This window comes from Triticum urartu, chromosome 2A (assembly GCF_056163025.1).
Source record: "Triticum urartu cultivar PI428250 chromosome 2A, HENAU_Tu73, whole genome shotgun sequence".
Taxonomy (NCBI): Eukaryota; Viridiplantae; Streptophyta; class Magnoliopsida; order Poales; family Poaceae; genus Triticum; species Triticum urartu.
The window spans coordinates 728,021,137-728,039,468 of record NC_141874.1 but is presented as its reverse complement, the minus strand read 5'-3'; the positions used below and the strand labels follow the sequence as shown (position 1 = coordinate 728,039,468).

The 18,332-nt window shown below is 45.3% G+C and overlaps 3 protein-coding genes across 5 annotated transcripts; 1 reads left to right on the top strand and 2 right to left on the bottom strand.

Annotated features, from left to right (window-relative positions):
* The first annotated feature begins 98 nt into the window (after positions 1 to 98).
* LOC125540130 (Protein kinase superfamily protein) lies at positions 99 to 16,234 on the top strand. 3 transcript variants are annotated; one of them, XM_048703719.2, is made up of 22 exons: positions 99 to 543; positions 671 to 715; positions 806 to 844; positions 1,075 to 1,245; positions 1,734 to 1,886; positions 2,072 to 2,107; positions 7,889 to 7,932; positions 8,543 to 8,633; positions 8,728 to 8,769; positions 8,869 to 8,977; positions 9,124 to 9,238; positions 9,378 to 9,427; positions 9,531 to 9,609; positions 9,695 to 9,745; positions 9,932 to 10,073; positions 10,239 to 10,283; positions 11,900 to 12,007; positions 12,087 to 12,128; positions 12,546 to 12,725; positions 13,203 to 13,322; positions 13,436 to 13,561; positions 16,003 to 16,234. In XM_048703719.2, the coding sequence occupies exons 1-21, from the start codon at positions 202 to 204 to the stop codon at positions 13,538 to 13,540; spliced, it is 2,109 nt and encodes a 702-aa protein (XP_048559676.2). In that variant the 5' UTR covers positions 99 to 201; the 3' UTR covers positions 13,541 to 13,561; positions 16,003 to 16,234. The 3 variants fall into 3 exon arrangements, with proteins under 3 accessions (XP_048559676.2, XP_048559675.2, XP_048559674.2); XM_048703718.2 differs by lacking the exon at positions 16,003 to 16,234 and adding an exon at positions 15,973 to 15,991; XM_048703717.2 differs by lacking the exon at positions 16,003 to 16,234 and having other exon boundaries at positions 13,436 to 13,835.
* Positions 2,574 to 7,862, bottom strand: LOC147987259 (uncharacterized). Its single transcript, XM_087545681.1, has 2 exons — positions 3,958 to 7,862; positions 2,574 to 2,647 (listed from the first exon to the last, which is right to left on the bottom strand). The coding sequence occupies exons 1-2, from the start codon at positions 6,956 to 6,958 to the stop codon at positions 2,574 to 2,576; spliced, it is 3,075 nt and encodes a 1,024-aa protein (XP_087401807.1). The 5' UTR covers positions 6,959 to 7,862.
* Positions 13,837 to 17,427, bottom strand: SK1 (shikimate kinase 1). Its single transcript, XM_048703723.2, has 10 exons — positions 16,992 to 17,427; positions 15,702 to 15,748; positions 15,551 to 15,605; positions 15,387 to 15,459; positions 15,184 to 15,271; positions 14,859 to 14,941; positions 14,654 to 14,783; positions 14,488 to 14,566; positions 14,258 to 14,322; positions 13,837 to 14,178 (listed from the first exon to the last, which is right to left on the bottom strand). The coding sequence occupies exons 1-10, from the start codon at positions 17,203 to 17,205 to the stop codon at positions 14,125 to 14,127; spliced, it is 888 nt and encodes a 295-aa protein (XP_048559680.2). The 5' UTR covers positions 17,206 to 17,427; the 3' UTR covers positions 13,837 to 14,124.
* Positions 17,428 to 18,332: the final 905 nt, after the last annotated feature.

The following is an 18,332-nucleotide window of genomic DNA, read 5'->3' as shown; positions in this document are numbered from 1 at the left end:
GTGGAAGATCCGAGACCCACGTCCGAAAATGCCGTCTCTCGCTCGCTCGCCCGACGGAAATCCTGGGCCGCAATAAATCACGCCGTTGCAAACCACTCCCCTCGCTCCTCTTGGCGCCTAATCCCCACGGCCCACTTCGTCCTCCTCTCCCCCCTCCGGCTCGGCATTCGGCAATCCCCGGCGAGCGTTCGACGCGCCGAGATGCTCCTCCTCCGCCCGCTCCCGCTCCCGCTCCCTGCCCCGGCGCTGCGGGCCAGGCCCGCCGCCCGGGGGCCGCGGGCTCGGGCCGCCTCGGGCTACGGCGCCGGTGGTGTCTCGGAGGAGGACGCCTTCACCAGGTGCTCGGGGTACCTGTTCGAGGAGGGGCTGGCGACGGAGGGGGACCTCCCCACCGCGTACGACATCCCCGGCATCGCCAGAGTGTACGGCCGCCGCCCGCTCCTCGTGCTCCGCCGCTCGCTGCAGATCGGGACCTCCTTCGGCCGCTGGTTCGCGCTGCGCTACCTCGACAGCCTCAACGACCGCGCCGACGACATGTTCGAGGTACGCCCCGCCTCGCGTCACGGCCGCCATTCGTCTCGCGCACGCCGCAGCACGCGCGGCTACTGTTTGATTAAATTCCCACCCGTTGTGTTTGGGTCACGGGATGATTTTGATGGTGTCAATGCAGGTCAGGGCTGCTCAGCTAAGGAGGATTCTACTGGAACTTGGCCCGGTATGCTTCCTCTTCCAAGGCGTGCTTGTGCGTGCCCTCGTCCATGTGTAGGTGATGGCGATTAACGCCTTGCTGCTCTTTTGATGACAGGCATTTGTGAAGATCGCACAAGCAGTTTCCTCACGGCCGGTGAGCTTCGCCAGCCAACTAGTCGTTGCATCTTCATCAGTTGTGTGGACCACAAATTTTACTTGTTTGGTGAATGGCATATCGTGAACTGTGAAATGATGACTATCTGTACACCATTTTCAGACTGCAGCACTGATTTAAACCGTAGAGAAGGCGCTTAGTTTATTCCTTTCAAATCATTGTTGGCTGACGGGACATGGATGTGACCACCTTTGTTTCATTTGCTGCAGGATGTGATTCCTCCTGCATACCTTGATGAACTTTCACTACTTCAAGACCGCATAGCACCATTTTCCACCGAGCTTGCTTTTGATATCATAGAAAAGGAGCTTCAGATGCCACTCGACATGATTTTCTCTGAAATGTCACCACGGCCTGTTGCTGCTGCATCTCTTGGGCAGGTCTGTTTTCTATCATTTTTGTAATGAATCAAGGATTCAATTGCCTTCTCCCAGGATTTAATAACCAGACCTTCGTCATTTTAGCTACAGAATCAGAGCAATGTCCCGTGACTGTTTCCAGTCGGTTTTGCTTAGATAGTTAAGTTCAGCTGTACGATACCTGTCCCCCTTGTTTATTTTTGAAATTTCAAGCACGAAATCTGATATGCAACTTAGTGCTCTGTATGCCTATACACCTCCCTAAAGTAATTACAAGGATCTACTTTCATAGATTAGCATGTTGGAAGCAGCTAATAGGAAAATGAACAAACTAGTAGGATGGCGACCATGAGAATCTCAGAACTTCACGATGTTTCAGATCCGTACTAATTAACCATGATATTGTTAACTATTGGTGAAACAACACTTCCTACTTCCTTCAGTGTATGGCCATCTGTCAGTTGCTCTCATTTTGGATGATATGACATGTTATATTCTTACTGTTGCAGGTTTACCAGGCTAGGTTACGTTCCAATGGGAAGTTAGTTGCCGTCAAAGTACAAAGGCCTGGAGTCCAAGCCGTAATTTCCTTGGATATCTATATCTTGAGGTTCCTCGCTGGTGTTGCCAGGAAGGTTGGCAAGTTCAACACAGACCTTCAGGTAAGGCCAGACTCCTATATGCTTTCCAGTTTTCCTCTTTTAAAGACACAAAGCAAATCAAATGGAAAAGGAAGAGAGAATTCTCCTCTTTAAATGAATTTTCTACTGTCCTATTTTCTTGCTTTTTTTGTCATATTTATATTTACTTAATTTGTGATCGTATATATTTGCTACCTCACGTGCAGGCTGTCCTTGATGAATGGGCGTCAAGTCTATTTCGGGTAACTTTTCTATGCATGCTCATATAGTATCTTTTGGTAAATTTATGTATGTACTTGTTCTTTTACTTGGTTACTTCTACTCATGTCATACATGAAGTACTCAATTTGGCGATAATGTGTATGAAGGTGTTGGCATAAGATTAGGTCAGGTAGAGGTAGGAAAGTAACCGTCAGTTAGAGTCATTCTTTTTTTTTTTGCCAACACCTTCATACACATCTAAATTAGGTTGTGGATCAGGCTTCAGAAGTGTTAGGAAATATGCAACTTGTATTCCCATGAGGCCATAGGCCGATATATATATATATATATATACATGTACAGGTGTGGAACATATGCAGGAAACCCCTCATACAACGGGATAAATACAAAGGGGTACATGACTTATATTATAACTCTAACACCCCCCCTCAAACTCATGGTGGATGAACAACACTGAGTTTGGAGAGATAAAAGCCATGTCGTGCTCTAGTCTGAGCCTTCGTCAGGAAATCCGCAAACTGTAACTCGGAAGGCACATACTGAAGAGCAATAACCTGATCCTGCACAGCAGCGCGCACATAGAAAGCATCAACACCAATATGCTTGGTGAGCTCATGCTTCACAGGATCGCGTGCAATGTTGATAGCACCTGTACTGTCAGATAAAAGCAGAGTCGGTGTAGTGACAGAAACACCAAAATCCTGAAGTAACCACCGTAACCAAGTCACCTCTGCCGTCAAAAGAGCCATTGCTCGCAACTCAGCCTCGGCACTCGAACGGGAAACTGCAAGCTGTTTCTTCGTCTTCCAGGCAATGAGAGAACCACCAAGAAAAACACAGTAAGCAGAAAGTGAACGGCGATCGGAAGGTTCACTAGCCCACGTAGCATCCGAATAGGCCTGGAGCTGTAAAGAACTGGAGCGAGGAAAGAATAGACGGTGAGAGATCGTGCCTCGAAGATATCGAAGAACACGAAGGAGATGACTATAGTGAACCGAGGTGGGGGCAGAGACAAACTGACTCAGAATATGAACCGGATAAGAGATGTCCGGACGAGTGACAGCTAGATAGACAAGACTGCCAACAAGATGACGATAACGCGTCGGGTCAGGGAGAGGATCACCATCAGTAGCACGGAGGTGAACATTGAGCTCCATAGGAGTCTCAACAACGCGCTCGTCAGTAAGAGCAGCACGAGCAAGAAGATCCTGGATATACTTTTCCTGGGATATAAAAAAGCCATCAGAGGTAGAAGAGACTTCAATCCCAAGAAAGTAGCGAAGGGGTCCAAGATCAGACATAAGAAACTGCTCACTAAGACGGGCCTTTACAAAGGCAATATACTCGGGGTCATCCCCCGTGATGATCATGTCATCAACATAAAGAAGAAGAAGAGTCCGACCACGAGGAGAAAGGTGAATAAACAATGCTGGATCATGAGCACTTGCTAAAAAACCAGCAGCAGTGATCACAGAGGCAAAGCGGTCAAACCAGGCGCGGGGGGCTTGCTTAAGACCATAGAGAGAGCGACGAAGACGACATACCATGCCATCAGGAACAGAATACCCAGGTGGTGGCTGCATGTACACCTCACGCAGCTCACCATTAAGAAAGGCATTCTTAACATCAAGCTGAGATATAGACCAGTGGCGTGCAGAGGCAACGGCAAGAAGTGTACGAACAGTGGTCATATGAGCCACAGGAGCAAAAGTCTCGTCATAATCACGACCATGCTCCTGCTGAAAACCACGAGCCACAAGACGAGCTTTGTGACGCTCAAGAGAACCATCAGAGCGAGTCTTAACCTTGTAAACCCACTTACAAGTGATCGGACGGACTCCGGGAGGAAGAGAAACAAGATCCCAGGTACCAGTGCGTTCAAGAGCAGCAATCTCCTCTGCCATCGCAAACTGCCATTCAGGATGAACAACAGCCTGACGGTAAGAAGTCGGCTCAAGAACAGCAGCACCAGCGGTGGGAAATCCAAAGCGATCAACAGGCGGACGAGGACGAGAACGCAAGCCATAAGTAGGCTGAGAGGAAGATGACGACCCATCCACAGAGGCATCGACTGGTCGTGGACGACGAGTGTAATGCTGAGGAAGAGATGGAATAATAGAAGGAGGAATCGGCAAGGTAGAATCAGGGAGTGGCGACGAAGAAGTCACCGGAGATGAAGGTGTAGAATCCGGTGACAGACTGGGAGAGGAGACCGGGGAGGAAGTCACCGGAGATGAAGGTGGAGAACCCGGTGACATGCTAGGCGAGGAGACCGGGGAGGATGGTGGCTGCAAGTCAACTAGATGTGGAGGAGAGGAAGTGGAACGGAGAGGTACAGTGTCGGCGGGGGTGATAAGTGAGTCAGGAAAAGTGAGGAAAGAGATATCCTGCACTGAAAAAGTCGAGGAAGATGGGCGTGGGTAGAAGGGACGAGACTCTTCAAAAGTCACATCTCGAGAGATACGCATCCGACGACCAATAGGATCCCAACAACGATAGCCCTTATGCTCATCACTGTAGCCTAAGAAGACACACTCAACAGACTGAGCGGTCAGTTTGGTGCGTTCGCGAGGGGCAAGAACATAGCAAACACAACCAAACGAGCGAAGCATCGAATAATCGGGAGAACGATCAAAAAGTCGCTCGAAAGGAACACCACCCTGTAGAGCAGCGGAAGGCTGTATATTGATAAGATAGGTGGATGTGGAGACGGCCTCAGCCCAAAAATGAGGCGGGAGAGAGGCAGCAATCATCAATGCACGAGCCATCTCAAGAAGATGTCGATGCTTTCGCTCAGCCACACCATTCTGAGCATGAGCACCAGGACAAGAGAATTGAGAGAGAGTCCCGTGCTCAGCAAGAACACCACGCAACATCTTAGAGATATACTCGCTAGCGGAGTCAGCACGAAAAATACGAATGGGTGAAGAGAACTGAGTATGAACCATGGCAGCAAAACGCTTATAAATAGACAACACCTCAGGACGAGAAGTCATGAAATAAAGCCATGTGTAACGAGAGAAATCATCTATGAAAATAATATAGTATTTATGACCACCTTTCGAAGCGAAAGGGGCCGGACCCCATACATCAGAATGGACTAAATCGAAAGGACGCTTAGACACGGACTCACTATGTGAATATGGTAACTGAATCTGCTTGCCAAGACGACAACCCTGACACTCTAAAGAGACATCTCCTGAGACAGACCCCAGAAGGCCTCGACGAACTAAAGAAGACAACCGAGAACCACACAGATGACCAAGTCGATGATGCCACTGCTGGAAGGAACCAGTGACGGAGGCAACAGAAGCGGGAGAACTGGCGATGGTGGTGGCAGCAGAAGGAACATGAAGCCAGTCCAACTCCCAAAGACCCTGAGAATCACGGCGGCGAGGGCCAGCCCCAACCAGAGTGTGCGTGTGACGGTCCTGGACAGAACAAGAGTCAACGTCAAGGATGACGCGACAACCAGAATCCGTAAGTTGACCAGCAGAAAACAAATTCATGGTAAGTCGAGGAACATGAGCAACATCAGGAATAGAATAAGGAGTAGTAAGATTGCCTCTACTAGCAACAGAAAGGGGAGTACCATCAGCAGTGAGGACATGAATAGGAGAATCCAGTAATCGAAGAGAGGACAAAGTGGAAGAATGAGAAGACATATGAAAAGAAGCTCCAGAGTCCAGAACCCATGGGGATGTACCTGACTGTGTAGAGGGTGATTGCTCAGTGCGGGAAGCATCAGTCACAGAACCAGCAGTACCCGTCGAGGAAGAACCTGAAGCCGCGAGCAGACGCTTAAGTCGCAGAATATCCTGCTCAGTCAAAGCAATGGCTGAAGCTGTCGAGGTAGATGACGAAGTCCCTGAAGATGATGAGCGAGCCTTGCGCAGGTGTTTCTTCTTCGTGTAGCACTGAGACTCAAGATGACCATCATTGTTGCAATAGGCGCAATGTGGACGGGGGCGACCGGAGCCTCCAGAAGGAGTGGGCAAGAACGGCGGAGCACTCGAGCGAGAAGTGGTCGATGGAGCAGGTGGCGTAGGAGCACGAGTAGCAAGCACAGAGGGAACCTCCAGCAAACCAGCACCACGTAAGCGAGTCTCCTCAGCACGAATCTCAGAAAGCGCCTCCATTAGAGAAATACGGCCACGAGCAAACAACTGAGCACGCCGGGGCTCAAACTCCTTACGGAGCCGAGACAGGAACTCATAGACGCGATGAAACTCCAAATTGGCCTGGACAGCCTGGCAACAGGGGCAGGTACGACACCCAGCACTACGGAGAGAATCAAGCTGGCGCCAGATAGCAGAACTCTGTGCATAGAAGTCATCAACAGTAGAGTCACCCTGCTGAAGAGCATGCTCCTGACGGATCACAGAGAGGTATAAGGCATCACCAGAGGGCTGATAGCGCTCACGAAGACGGGTCCACATCTCAAAGACAGTAGGAAGACTCAGAAATTCGGAAGCAAACTGAGGCAGAACACTAGCAGTGAGAAGAGCTGCAGCACGAGCATCATCATCAAGCCACTGGGTGTAAACAGACAGAGCACCATGATACGTCTGAAGAGCCTCCTCATAAGCCAAAACCCTCTCATCATAAGCACGATTAGCAGCCTCATCAGCAAGCTTAGCCGCATCCTTGGCGACCTGATTAGCATCCGTAGGAAGAACCGATGGAGTTGGCGGAGTAGGGGCCACCGGAGGAACTGGACGTGGCGGACAGCAGACCTCGCCAGAAAGAACACCCCAAAGACGGATGCCACGCATGTGAATGCGCATGAAGCCAGTAAACTCGGTGTAGTTAGTACCATCAAAGATCACCGGACAGCGAGGGACAGCAACATAGCCTGATGCAGCAGACATTTTTTTTTTTGGAACCGACTAGAGATAGCGTACGAAGACACAACCAGCAGCAGAACGACGGAGATCAGCGGCAGAATCCGGCAAGGGCGGCGAAAATCGGTAGCTGGTGGCCGCCGCTCCAGAGCAGAGGGCGATCCAGAGGGTTGGTGGCAGGGCGATCTGGTGGCTGGAGCGAACCAGGAGTGCACGAGCGCGATCGATCCAGAGGGTTGGTGGCGGGGCGATCTGGTGACTGGAGCGATCGATCGGGAGAGGCCCGACTGCGGGGCGATGGCGACCAGAGGCCCAAGGCCCGACTGCGGGGCGGGGCAGAGCGATCGGTTCGATCGGGAGACCTGGCGAGGGAACGGAAGACGGCGGCTCAACGCGATCGGATCGATCGGGAGGAACAGAGGAAGACCGCGGGGCGAGGCGGGCAGATGAAAACCCAGCGGCCGGCGGCAGGAGCGGATCAATGGCACGAGTTGCAGCATGCAAAAAATTGACCTAGCTCTAATACCATGTTAGGAAATATGCAACTTGTATTCCCATGAGGCCATAGGCCGATATATATATACATGTACAGGTGTGGAACATATGCAGGAAACCCCTCATACAACGGGATAAATACAAAGGGGTACATGACTTATATTATAACTCTAACAAGAAGTATTCTTTTAAGCATTTTTTCAGTGGACTATTTATAGAAGATAAAAGCTAACTAGAAAACTATTATAGAAGCATCATCCAAATTAGGTTGTGGATCAGGCTTCAGAGAGGAAGCAAGCAAAACATTTAAGCTAAAGCTCCAAGCATTCCGTACAGTTATATTAGCAAGTCTGCTTCTGTCACTTGCAAAACTATATTAGCAAATCTTGATATTTCTTTAGAAAGTTATGGGCATATTCTTAGAGCTTCGCATTGAATACAGGTAAATCACATTTGATGCAGGAGATGGATTATAGAGAAGAAGCAAGAAATGGACTTAAGTTCAGGTTGCATTCTTCATTTACAGGCCAAAATCTTGTTCAATTACTTATCCAATATGATCACTATTTCAGTCAATGTTTTCAGTTACTTGTTCATTTACAAGCCAAAATCTTGTTTAATTACTCCATCTAATATTATCACTATGTCAGTCAAAATTTCGGGAAAACAATCAACATAGATAATCGAGCATAAGTAATTTGGATGGAGTTGCAGTTCGAACCATTTTATTAGTTTACGGACATATGGTCATCTGTTAGCTAAGCCCTTGCAATCACCAAACCGACTAGTTGTCTCCAGAAACACCACTAACTAGGATTTTGTTCAAATAATCTGACCATTCCACTAAAAAATATAAAAAATAAATGTGTGTACTCTGTTATACCCAAATTTGTGAAGGACAACTGATCTTAGAATTACTTTTGCAACTTAGCACATGGAAACTATGTTTAAGAGTATGGAGATGTATTCTGAAGGTGGATAATTAAGAACTGAGGATTCTATTATCATATTTCAGAAGTTTTGCAAATTCTTTGTTTTTATGGCAAGAACAATATACAAGCTTGATATTTGTATTATAGCATCAATATCAACCCTGTACTTTCCTTTCTGTATCAGGGAATTATATGGGAAACTTAGAGATGTGATGGTTCCAGAAATGTATCTGGAACAGACGAGAAGACGAGTCCTTATCATGGAATGGGTTGAGGTGCAGTCTATGATTTTATTCACTTGTTAGCAACCAAACAAGCACAATGTTGCATAAATAACTACTTATTGACTTACTTAGTGTGACCTTGTAGGGGGTAAGGTTGTCCGAAGTTAGAGATCTATATCTGGTTGAGGTAAAGCAGCGCAAATCAGGACTCGAGTAAATCAAGTAAATATTGGATCTCAGTAAACACTCTTACGAGTTAGATCTGCTGGGATTTGCTACATTGTAGGTTGGAGTATACTGTTCACTTTCCCAGCTTTTGGAATATGGATTTTATCATGCAGATCCACATCCTGGAAATCTTCTACGTACAATTGATGGGAAGCTAGCATACTTAGGTAATTGTTTTACTGTGCTATTCCTACATAGCTTACCCACTTTAAAATCTTAGTTACCATTGGGTCCCTAATTTGCTTCCTTGCTTCACAATCAATTACATGAAGCCCTATGTCTAGCTAATTCAAATACTCTATTCATTATGCAGATTTTGGAATGATGGGAGAATTCCGACAAGAACTGCGTGATGGATTTATTGAAGCTTGTCTACATCTTGTTAATCGGGATTTTGATGGTTTAGCAAAAGATTTTGTTACTCTTGGGTAAGAAAAACACTGATATCACTAAGCTTACGAAATTTTGTGCATGCAGATAGATGCCAGTTATCAGAAATAACTTCCTTTTTCCTGCTGGATATCACCATAACTAAGTAGATCTGACCTGCCTTTAAATCTCTTGTAGTTTGCTTCCTGCAACTGCTCAGAAAGATGAAGTGACAACGGCATTGACAGGTACTCCAGCTTCAGACGAATGTCACTAATATTAAGAAATGTAATTAATTTTAAGACATGTCCATCTTGCATATCACTCTTTATTCTGTGTTTGCCATTTCAGGTGTATTTGAAAGTGCAGTTAACAAAGGAGTTCAAAATATAAGCTTTGGAGATCTGTCAGGGAATCTTGGGCAAACAATGTACTGATCTTAGTTTATGCAAAAAGGAATGTAGTGCAAGCCCTCGATATATTAATTTCATTTACTAGAGCTAACCTTGTTTCAGGTATAAATTCAAGTTCCAGATTCCTTCATACTTCTCTCTTGTAATCCGAAGGTACTAATGAATTAAATTTTTCTCGTAACTTCGATAGTGCTATTAGTCAATACATTTTATAATGGACAAGAAACTGCCAAACTGCTTCCAAAAAGGCAGAATGCAGTTTTTAATATATATTTACACTAATTGGTTTATAAATGATCCGTGTGTTACATTTGAGAGGCTTTCCATGTGATTTTTCAGTCTTGCTGTCTTGGAAGGCATTGCAATCAGCTTCAATCCCAACTACAAAGTCTTGAGCAGTTCATACCCATGGATTGCAAGAAAAGTTCTCACTGACAACTCACCTAATCTTCGGTCAACATTGTACACGCTACTTTATAAGGTCTGCTTTTCCTTGTTGTCTTCACTCTTCAGACATTTTGAATTGCGATGAGATCGTGTCATCGTGCTAGCAAGTCATTTTGTTGCAGGTTCATTCTTTGTCTACTGCAACTTCTGCCAGTTATAGCGAACATCTTATGTCTTCTTTAACCAAAATGTATTGCAGGATGGCACTTTCCAGATTGACCGTTTGGAGTCTTTGTTAACCGAGGTTGGTTTATTTCCTCACAGATATATGCATATGCTGATGGTTTTATTTGCCCTCACATGAATAACGGTTCATTATTTGAAATCTGATGTAAGGCCTCTTTGAGACATGTGAAAGCAACAAAACTTTCTAGCATATTCATATTGGGAACCAGCCAGTTGGTTCTTGCCGGCTTATGGTCAAATGGTGGTTTATTAAATTTCAAAATTCTTTTCATTGAGTTGTTAACCATTTAGCATACACTCGCGCCGACTTGTCACCGATTCTAGATGACTACAACAACAACAAAGCCTTTAGTCCCAAACAAGTTGGGGTAGGCTAGAGCTGAAACTCATAAGGTCTCGCAACCAACTCATGGTCCTGACACATGGATAGCTAGTTTCCACGCACCCTTGTCCATGGCTAATTCTTTGGTGATATTCCAGTCCTTCAGATCTCTCTTTACGGACTCCTCCCATGTCAAGTTTGGTCTACCCCGACCTCTCTAGACATTATACAAGCACATTTTAGCCGTCCGCTATGCATTGGAGCTTCTGGAGACGATGTTGGACAAGGTTCTCTTCAACCGGTGCTACCCCAATTCTATCTCGTATATCATCATTCCGGACCAGATCCTTCCTTGTGCGGCCACACATCTATCTCAACATGCGCACCTCTGCAACACCTAACTGTTGCACATGTCACCTTTTAGTCAGCCAACACTCAGCGTCATACAACATTGTGGGTCAATCGCAGTCGTAAAGAACCTGCCTTTTAGCTTTTGTGGCACTCTTGTCACAAAGAACGCCAGAAGCTTGGCGCCACTTCATCCATCCGGCTTTCTCACATCTTCATCGACATCACCATCCTTCTGCAGCATTGACCCCAAATATTGAAAGGCGTCCTTCTGAGGTACCACCTGCCCATCAAGGGTAACCTCCTCCCCTCATCCCTAGTAGTACTGAACCGCACCTCATGTACTCGGTTTTAGTTCTACTAAGCCTAAAACCTTTCAATTCCAAGGTTTGTCTCCGTAGCTCTACTGTCTGATCTGGCTAGAGTGTTGACCACTACTAAAAGTCACTAGATGCGATTCTCTGTTTTTAAAGAGGGTGTTAGCTACGATCATGTTGTAGGCTAGAGCAAAGCTGAAGACATCTTCTCCTTGATTCCTGATGCCATAGCCAAAGCCCCCATGCACCCCTTCAAAACCTGTGTTAGATGTACCCACGTGGCCATTGAGTTCTCCTCCTATGAAGAGCTTTTCGACAATAAGCACACTCCTAACCATGTCCTTCAGGCCTTCCCAGAACCCCCTATTGGTGTTCTCATTCTGGCCTACTTGCGGGGTATACACGCTGATAACATTGAGAACTAAGTCCCCAGCTACCAGCTTGACCAGGATAATCTGGTCCCCACGCCTCTTGACATCTACCACTCCATACTTGAGGCTCTTGTCTTAACATCTACCACTCCATACCTGATACGATTCTAGATGATTGCTTCTGTTAAATTCTGTAAAGTGGTAGAATCCGCCAGTTTTGTCAAACTGTTGGGTCGTGGGAAGTATGTCTTTTCTGATTTTATGTACTTTATTCTTACCTTCTTGGTACATCACTGTTTTTGTTTTCTTCTTACAGTCGCTCCGGGCCAGAACAGAGCAGACCTTGGTCAGAACTCAACAAGATGAAAGTGATAGTTCAAGATTTGCAATTAAACAAGTGCTGTCATTTACACTCACTGAACAGGTAAAACTGAGATAGATTGGTAGTTATTTGATAGTATCGAACTCAGTCAGATAATTAGCCATGTCTGAACTCTTTCCAGGGTGCCTTTGTGAAGGATTTACTTCTTCAGGAGATTGCTAAGGTCAGTTAGCTTGTTAGATGTGCACTTTCCATTGCCCTGTTGGCTTCATGTGAGTTTATGTGTCAACTGATGAAATAGCTATCAGACAATATATTTTTTGCTTTTGAATTTGAATTTTTGTGCGACGAAATTCCGCAAATTGTCATGTAGCTTTGCAATGAAGGCATAAATGCAATTTGGCTCCATATAATATAAAATTCTGATGTACTTCATGTGGGTCATCTTCCAGTGATTCCATGTTTAATTTTGTTTTATTTAGTAGATAAGGAATTCTCTCTGCTGTCATGCATTTTTGCTTGAAATGATATTTCTCTTTTGAGAAATGCTGGAAACGAAGTGACACCTTTTATTCAAAGGTAAAGGGACTAGATGCACTTGGAGTAGCCACATTAAGTTCTGTAATGATAATGTTTGCAGGGACTAGATGCACTTGGAGTGGCCACATTAAGTTCTGTAACGTCTGCTGCAGCCTCAAGATTGCCATTTGCACCATCCCCATCGCCATCACTGAACAACGAGGAGGCCACTAACTTGAGAAACCTCTACCGCCTTCTCCTACTTGTAGCTAAGACTCCTCAGAAGGAAAACTCATCACGGGTAAGTAAAACTTTCAACATTCATGAGCAACTGAGCGTGATGATCTATGTAGAGTAGTCTTGGACGCCTTCTCGAATGTCGTGACTTCTCACTATGTATCAATGGAATGCACAAAATGCTTCCAGCTTATAGCAGAGTATATTACATAACTAAGCAGGCGGCTGAGGATAAAAGAACCTTTTCAGAAAGAAATGAATTCTAGACTTAACTGAAAAGATAAAGTCTGGAGCTTATATTTGCGACGTGCTAATTAGATTCGGTAATCACATTAAGTGATGTGCGCAATGATTTATATGTGAAATTGTTCTCTTTGAGCCGAAACTAACTACAAGGTGTGAAAATAATACTCAGATTACACATTGGTTTTTATATTAAAATGGGCTAAAGCACTTCATCTCGTGTAAATCCAGCTGATCTATTGACATTGCAAGATGCAACACGTGTGTGTAGCCTGCATTTATCATTCAAGTTTTGCAGGCTCCTGGACATGAAAGCACTGGGGAGAAAGGAGATGATGGCGCAGATGATATGTCTCTTGTGTTAAATGAGATGAGGTCTTTTCCAGAGTTTCTGCCAGTTCTTTCCGTCATTCCTGAGGTAAGAAGGAACATACGTGTTGAATGAGATTATGTATCAAAATTCATGTGGCGTGTATTTATAAATCCAGAGCTCCACGAACTCATTTTTGCACATACTCTTCTCCAATGCAGCTTTCACCAGAGTCCCAACAGCAGTTTCTCCTCCTGCCTGCGGATTTAACTAATCTTGTTTTATCTCGCGCTGTTGCAAGAACCATCAGAAGAATGTTCATATGAAGTTAAAGCCTATATGTACAGGTTTTCAATCTCAGCTTCCTGCAATGTTTTCCTTTAACTGTTTAGCTATACGCTAGATGTATAGGGAGATTTGTTTCCCGTACAGTAGCATTATCAAATAGGTCAGATCCAACTATTGGCTTAGCCATGATTATTTTGGATATAATACTTTCCCTGTACATCTTTGTTGAGAGAACATGTACATATCTCGAAAGAAAAAGAGGCACCCTTATCATGCTGTAACGAACATACTTGTGTTAAGATCTATGCTATTATAAAATTTTCGAGAACTGCACTTTGCCTCAAAGTAATATATTGATGTAAATTCTGGTTGTTTCAAAATGTACAAGGGATTGATATAGCTATTTACTCCCAAATCCCATATATCAAATCGCAGCAAGATAAAGACAAGACAAACATTGTCTTAATTTAGAGCTATTCACATATAGTTCACTCAAGTAAAAACCCAAGTTATCCTCTGTCATAGCTCTGGCTATATCAGAAGAATGTCTTATGCAAAGGTATGCATCACGGCAACCAAGAACCATTGGTTGTCATCTTTCTTTGTAACCACCGAGATTTGGTCAGTTTCTGACCATGGCCTTCTCAGTAAGAAAGCTCTCCATCTTTAGCAATGCCTGGAAGAACGGAAGGTAGAAATCCCAGTCAGGCACGGTTCAAAAGATCATCTTAACCAAGTTAGAAATGCTCAAATACCTCAATAGCGATGGCACTTGGTGTAAGTACATTCACATCATTATGTCCTTGTTTGAATGCAATATCTGCATTATGGATAATTGTATTTACAGTTAGCAATGGTGTAAAAACTGAACGCGAGCAAAATGCATCATATTGGTGGACCATGTAGACCTTTGTAGTAGTACAGAGTACTAGAATGAAACAAGAACTGCGTATAATGGTGTTATCTAACTCGTTAGGAAACATACTCTCAAGGGAAACTCGAGCATCAGCATTAGCATATGAGTCCATTCTTTGTTCAAAAAGTGCTGTAAGTTTGGCATAGGCCTGCGTGGGAAAACAAAAAATCATTAGCTCTGTCTGCATGCCAAACTCAAATTGAAGAAATAAATAAGAGCATCAGTAGCAAACAACCTTTGCATAAGGATCACCAGATTCCTGATGCAGGAGGGGTCGTGATGCAGTACCCACCGCAGCAATCCTTCTTGCAAGGGCATCTAATGGAACATCTAACCAAATAGTGAGTCCTTTCTTCATATAACTCCTGCAAATTTCACGCCAAAAACTTAGCAAGCTTTGCCTTGAAGAGCAACTCGAGCTAGTTTATCACTTCCAGTACCAATTGATTGGTCGTATCACCGCACCACCTCCTGTTGCAACAATTAATCGGTGCATTGACGACAAATCCCTTAGTACCTCACTCTTGAGAAGTCGAATGAAATAAGAGAATATCAGAAAGCTTGATTAAAGGTAGTTGTACACGAGATTAGTATTGTAGACCACTACTATATCACAGCATGAATATTTAAGGTGGACGATGGCAAACTACATCATGCACAAGAGAAATAAAAAAACTGCCTGTAGGATTTTTGAGTAATTTTCCAATCCTCGATAGAAAGAAATAGAGTTATATCCTATTATCACTAAGAAAAATAAGCGCACACCTCGTTATCTCTGAAGAATGCTTCACTGTGGACCTGAAAAATCTCAGCGACCGACGGTATGCCAACAGACTGCTCAACCAGCTTATCACTGTGAAGGGAGAACACCGGTAAAGTTATTAAACCGTGATCACTCAAAAGTTAGTTGAAACAACATCTTGGTTGGCTTTTATCAGTTGATGTAGTTATCAGAGGGAAATTCAAACCTGTCAAAGAATGAATAGCCTAGTACTTCAGCTATTATCTTCCCAACTGTAGTTTTGCCGGAACCCATCATTCCTACATATAGATGCATACACATATTAGATAGGCAATACATAATGAAGGGATCCATTCAAATTATAGAGCTGATGTGGGGGTAAGAACTAACCAACTAGATAAACACATCGGTCATTCAGGTAAGGGAGCACGTCCTCTGCTTTTTGCTGCAGTTAACATAGAGGTCAGTTATATCAACACAAATATGCAGTTCGTTGATGAACTCTCTGAATTTCTCAAACACCATTGCGTTATCTACTAACCTTTAGTAGGAGAGCATCATCAGCAGAATAGTGGACTTTCTCAGTACCTGCAATCGTACGTGCACGTCAGATCACAATCATTCGATAGCACTCTCTTTGACTTCTATGGTTTGTCCTCGATAGCATACTGCAGAGACTACTCAATCTTTGCGGACTTATTTGCGATCCATGATATTTCTTTGGAGTCTCATGATACACACCACAAATTTTTAGAAATTCATAGGCACTACAATCTAAATAGCTCATGGCTGTTTGATGTGATTGTGATTAGGTTTATGTCCATTTCAATGGCTACTTGCAGTTGGTGACTGATGCGGAACAAAAGGCTCCCGAGGTACCCAACTAATATTGCTGATTGCACCGCTACTAACGGATCCTCTAGGAAATCCGCACGGAATCGTCCTAACTTTCTGTCTGCTCCTTCGACGATTCTCATGTCTGAAGCGTGCCATGCAACAAAGGCCAACACAACCCACCCCTTAAGACCAAAACTGGAACAATTTTACAGCCGTGCCAAACCTTGGTTACTCGTGTCTCCTGAAGAGAAAAAAGGTAGTACAATCTCAGGCTGGCGTGCTTAATTGTTTGGAAAGCAGAAGAGGAAAGCATCTTGAAAAGTGTATTACTCTGTTTGTTTAGTTCCAGAATAAAGTTGGATGCATTTTGCCATTAAAGCTGACCTCTCATTTTTTTTCAAGCCATATGCTCTTTCGAACACGGTACTATATTTGTCGGCAACTTGATTAAAGAAATAGCAAACAAAATGCCACTCCCTCCGGATCGGAGGGGTGCATATGGTGTGCGTGTGTTTCCAGGTCGTTGATTTTGATGATTAATCAAACATGTGTTATATGCCATCAAAAGCATGTTAATGGATTCATATATATGGATGAAGTATGCTATAAAAAACATTGTGAAAAGTCTATTACTCTGTTTTTTGTACTAGATCAGAAGAAAGTTTGATGATTTTTTTCGTTGTACTCGCAATTTTCAAGGCATATGCTCTTTCGAACATGGAACCATATTTTGTTGGCAACTTGATTGAAGAAGAAACAGAAAATGATAGCTGACGTGTGAAGATCACAGGAGCGGGACACGCAAATGAGATCACCATGGTCCACTTGAATGTTTAACAAAGCGTTGCAATGAGTCGTCATTGACATGGCAAGATCATCTTATCCGGTGTAGTGGTGGTACTAATTAATCTTTGTTGCACCCAGTTGGCGGCAGAAATTGTACTGCTAGTTGACATGCAACAGAAGGAGCACGACCAGTTGGTTGGTTGGTTACCTGCCGATTTGTGGCAGCACAGGCCCTTGAGGCTGGCGCCACGGATGGCATCGGTGCTCCGGCTCCCCGCATCGGGGCGCAGGACCAGCGGCCGCCGCGCCGGATTCTGATCAAGCCTCGCCGCCGGCACTGTCGCCGGAGGGAATCCCTGCGGCTTCCGTCGTCCGGCCCATGCTGCACGGGGCCTCGGCCGGAGACCCACGCCGGCGTCCATCTCCTCTCCCTCCGGCCAGACGAGGCGAGTGGCAGGAAGTTAACAGAAAATCATCCGTGATTAGCAGAGGCGGGGCTGGGTGTTGAGTATGCCGGCGGCCATCGCGGGAACGGTGGTGGATGGATACGCGGGTGGCGTGGCGGGCGGCGCCGCGGCGGAGGGAAGAAGAGACAGAAGAGGTAAAGGGGGGCTGGGAGATCGGTGGTTTGTCGTTGCGTTGCGGAGGCTTTTATATATATGCCACGAGGCAGAGTGGGTGGTTTGGTTGCTTGTCGAGAAGCCCGGGACTTTCGGTTCAAGGATCGGCTACAAAATCCCATCCCAAGAAATGGAAAGGTTTCCTGGTTCCTGCACATATCAAGATGCAGCATTCTAGTTTCAAAACAAAACAAAAAAAAAGATTATAAAATTGACGCAACATATATGAAAGATGCATCCTATTTTTATTCAAGCGGCATTTTGATTCACGAAGAATGATATTTTCCAATTATTGTAGTATATAAGGAATTAGACACTGTGCATCTCATGTGAAGTTTCGAACAATTAAAAAAGTTATCCTGCATTTGGTTAGAATTTCTGATGGATGACATAGTGTGTGTGTGTGTCTAGAACTTGCCAGTTCTCTGAAACCTGAGGTCTTCCACCGCGGGCGAGACTTTGAACTTGGATTGAGCTGCACGCCCAGACGTAGACGGGACTCGATGGCAAGCAAGACCCAAGAGACAATTTTACTCACGAGACGCACTAATTGACGCTTGGTTCCCGGGCCACTTCTCGACCGATAGATGAGTGAAACTTGCGTCGCGTCGAAAGGCGCTCTTTCTTTCTCGCAAGAAAATGATCTGCCGAGGTCAGCCTCCACCGGGCCGGCGTACGCGCGTCGTCGTCCGCGTCCGTTGGCGACACGGGGAGGGCGTTTCACCTCCGGGGAAAAACCACGGGCCGCATCCGGTGGGCCGGAAACGGGTTAGTTGAGTAGGGCAGCCCCGCGCCGGGTGGATCCAACCACCACCGCCGCGGCACGGCGACGCCACGTCGGAAGGGACAGAGGTGGGGGCGACCGGGCGAGTAGAAGGGTTGGTGGCCGACGGCGACGCGCGCGCGCGTGTCCGAGAGTCAGCGCGCGG

Coding starts and splice junctions, on each gene's coding strand:
- LOC125540130 (XM_048703719.2), top strand. CDS start 202: ATGCTCCTCCTCCGCCCGCTCCCGCTCCCGCTCCCTGCCCCGGCGCTG. Junction 9,239..9,377: donor AAAGATTTTGTTACTCTTGG/GTAAGAAAAACA, acceptor AATCTCTTGTAG/TTTGCTTCCTGCAACTGCTC. Junction 12,008..12,086: donor CATTTACACTCACTGAACAG/GTAAAACTGAGA, acceptor AACTCTTTCCAG/GGTGCCTTTGTGAAGGATTT.
- LOC147987259 (XM_087545681.1), bottom strand. CDS start 6,958: ATGTCTGCTGCATCAGGCTATGTTGCTGTCCCTCGCTGTCCGGTGATC. Junction 2,648..3,957: donor TGCTGCTCTTGAACGCACTG/GTACCTGGGATC, acceptor GCTGCTGTGCAG/GATCAGGTTATTGCTCTTCA.
- SK1 (XM_048703723.2), bottom strand. CDS start 17,205: ATGGACGCCGGCGTGGGTCTCCGGCCGAGGCCCCGTGCAGCATGGGCC. Junction 15,460..15,550: donor CCGATGTGTTTATCTAGTTG/GTTAGTTCTTAC, acceptor ATCTATATGTAG/GAATGATGGGTTCCGGCAAA. Junction 14,567..14,653: donor CTGGTGATCCTTATGCAAAG/GTTGTTTGCTAC, acceptor TTTCCCACGCAG/GCCTATGCCAAACTTACAGC.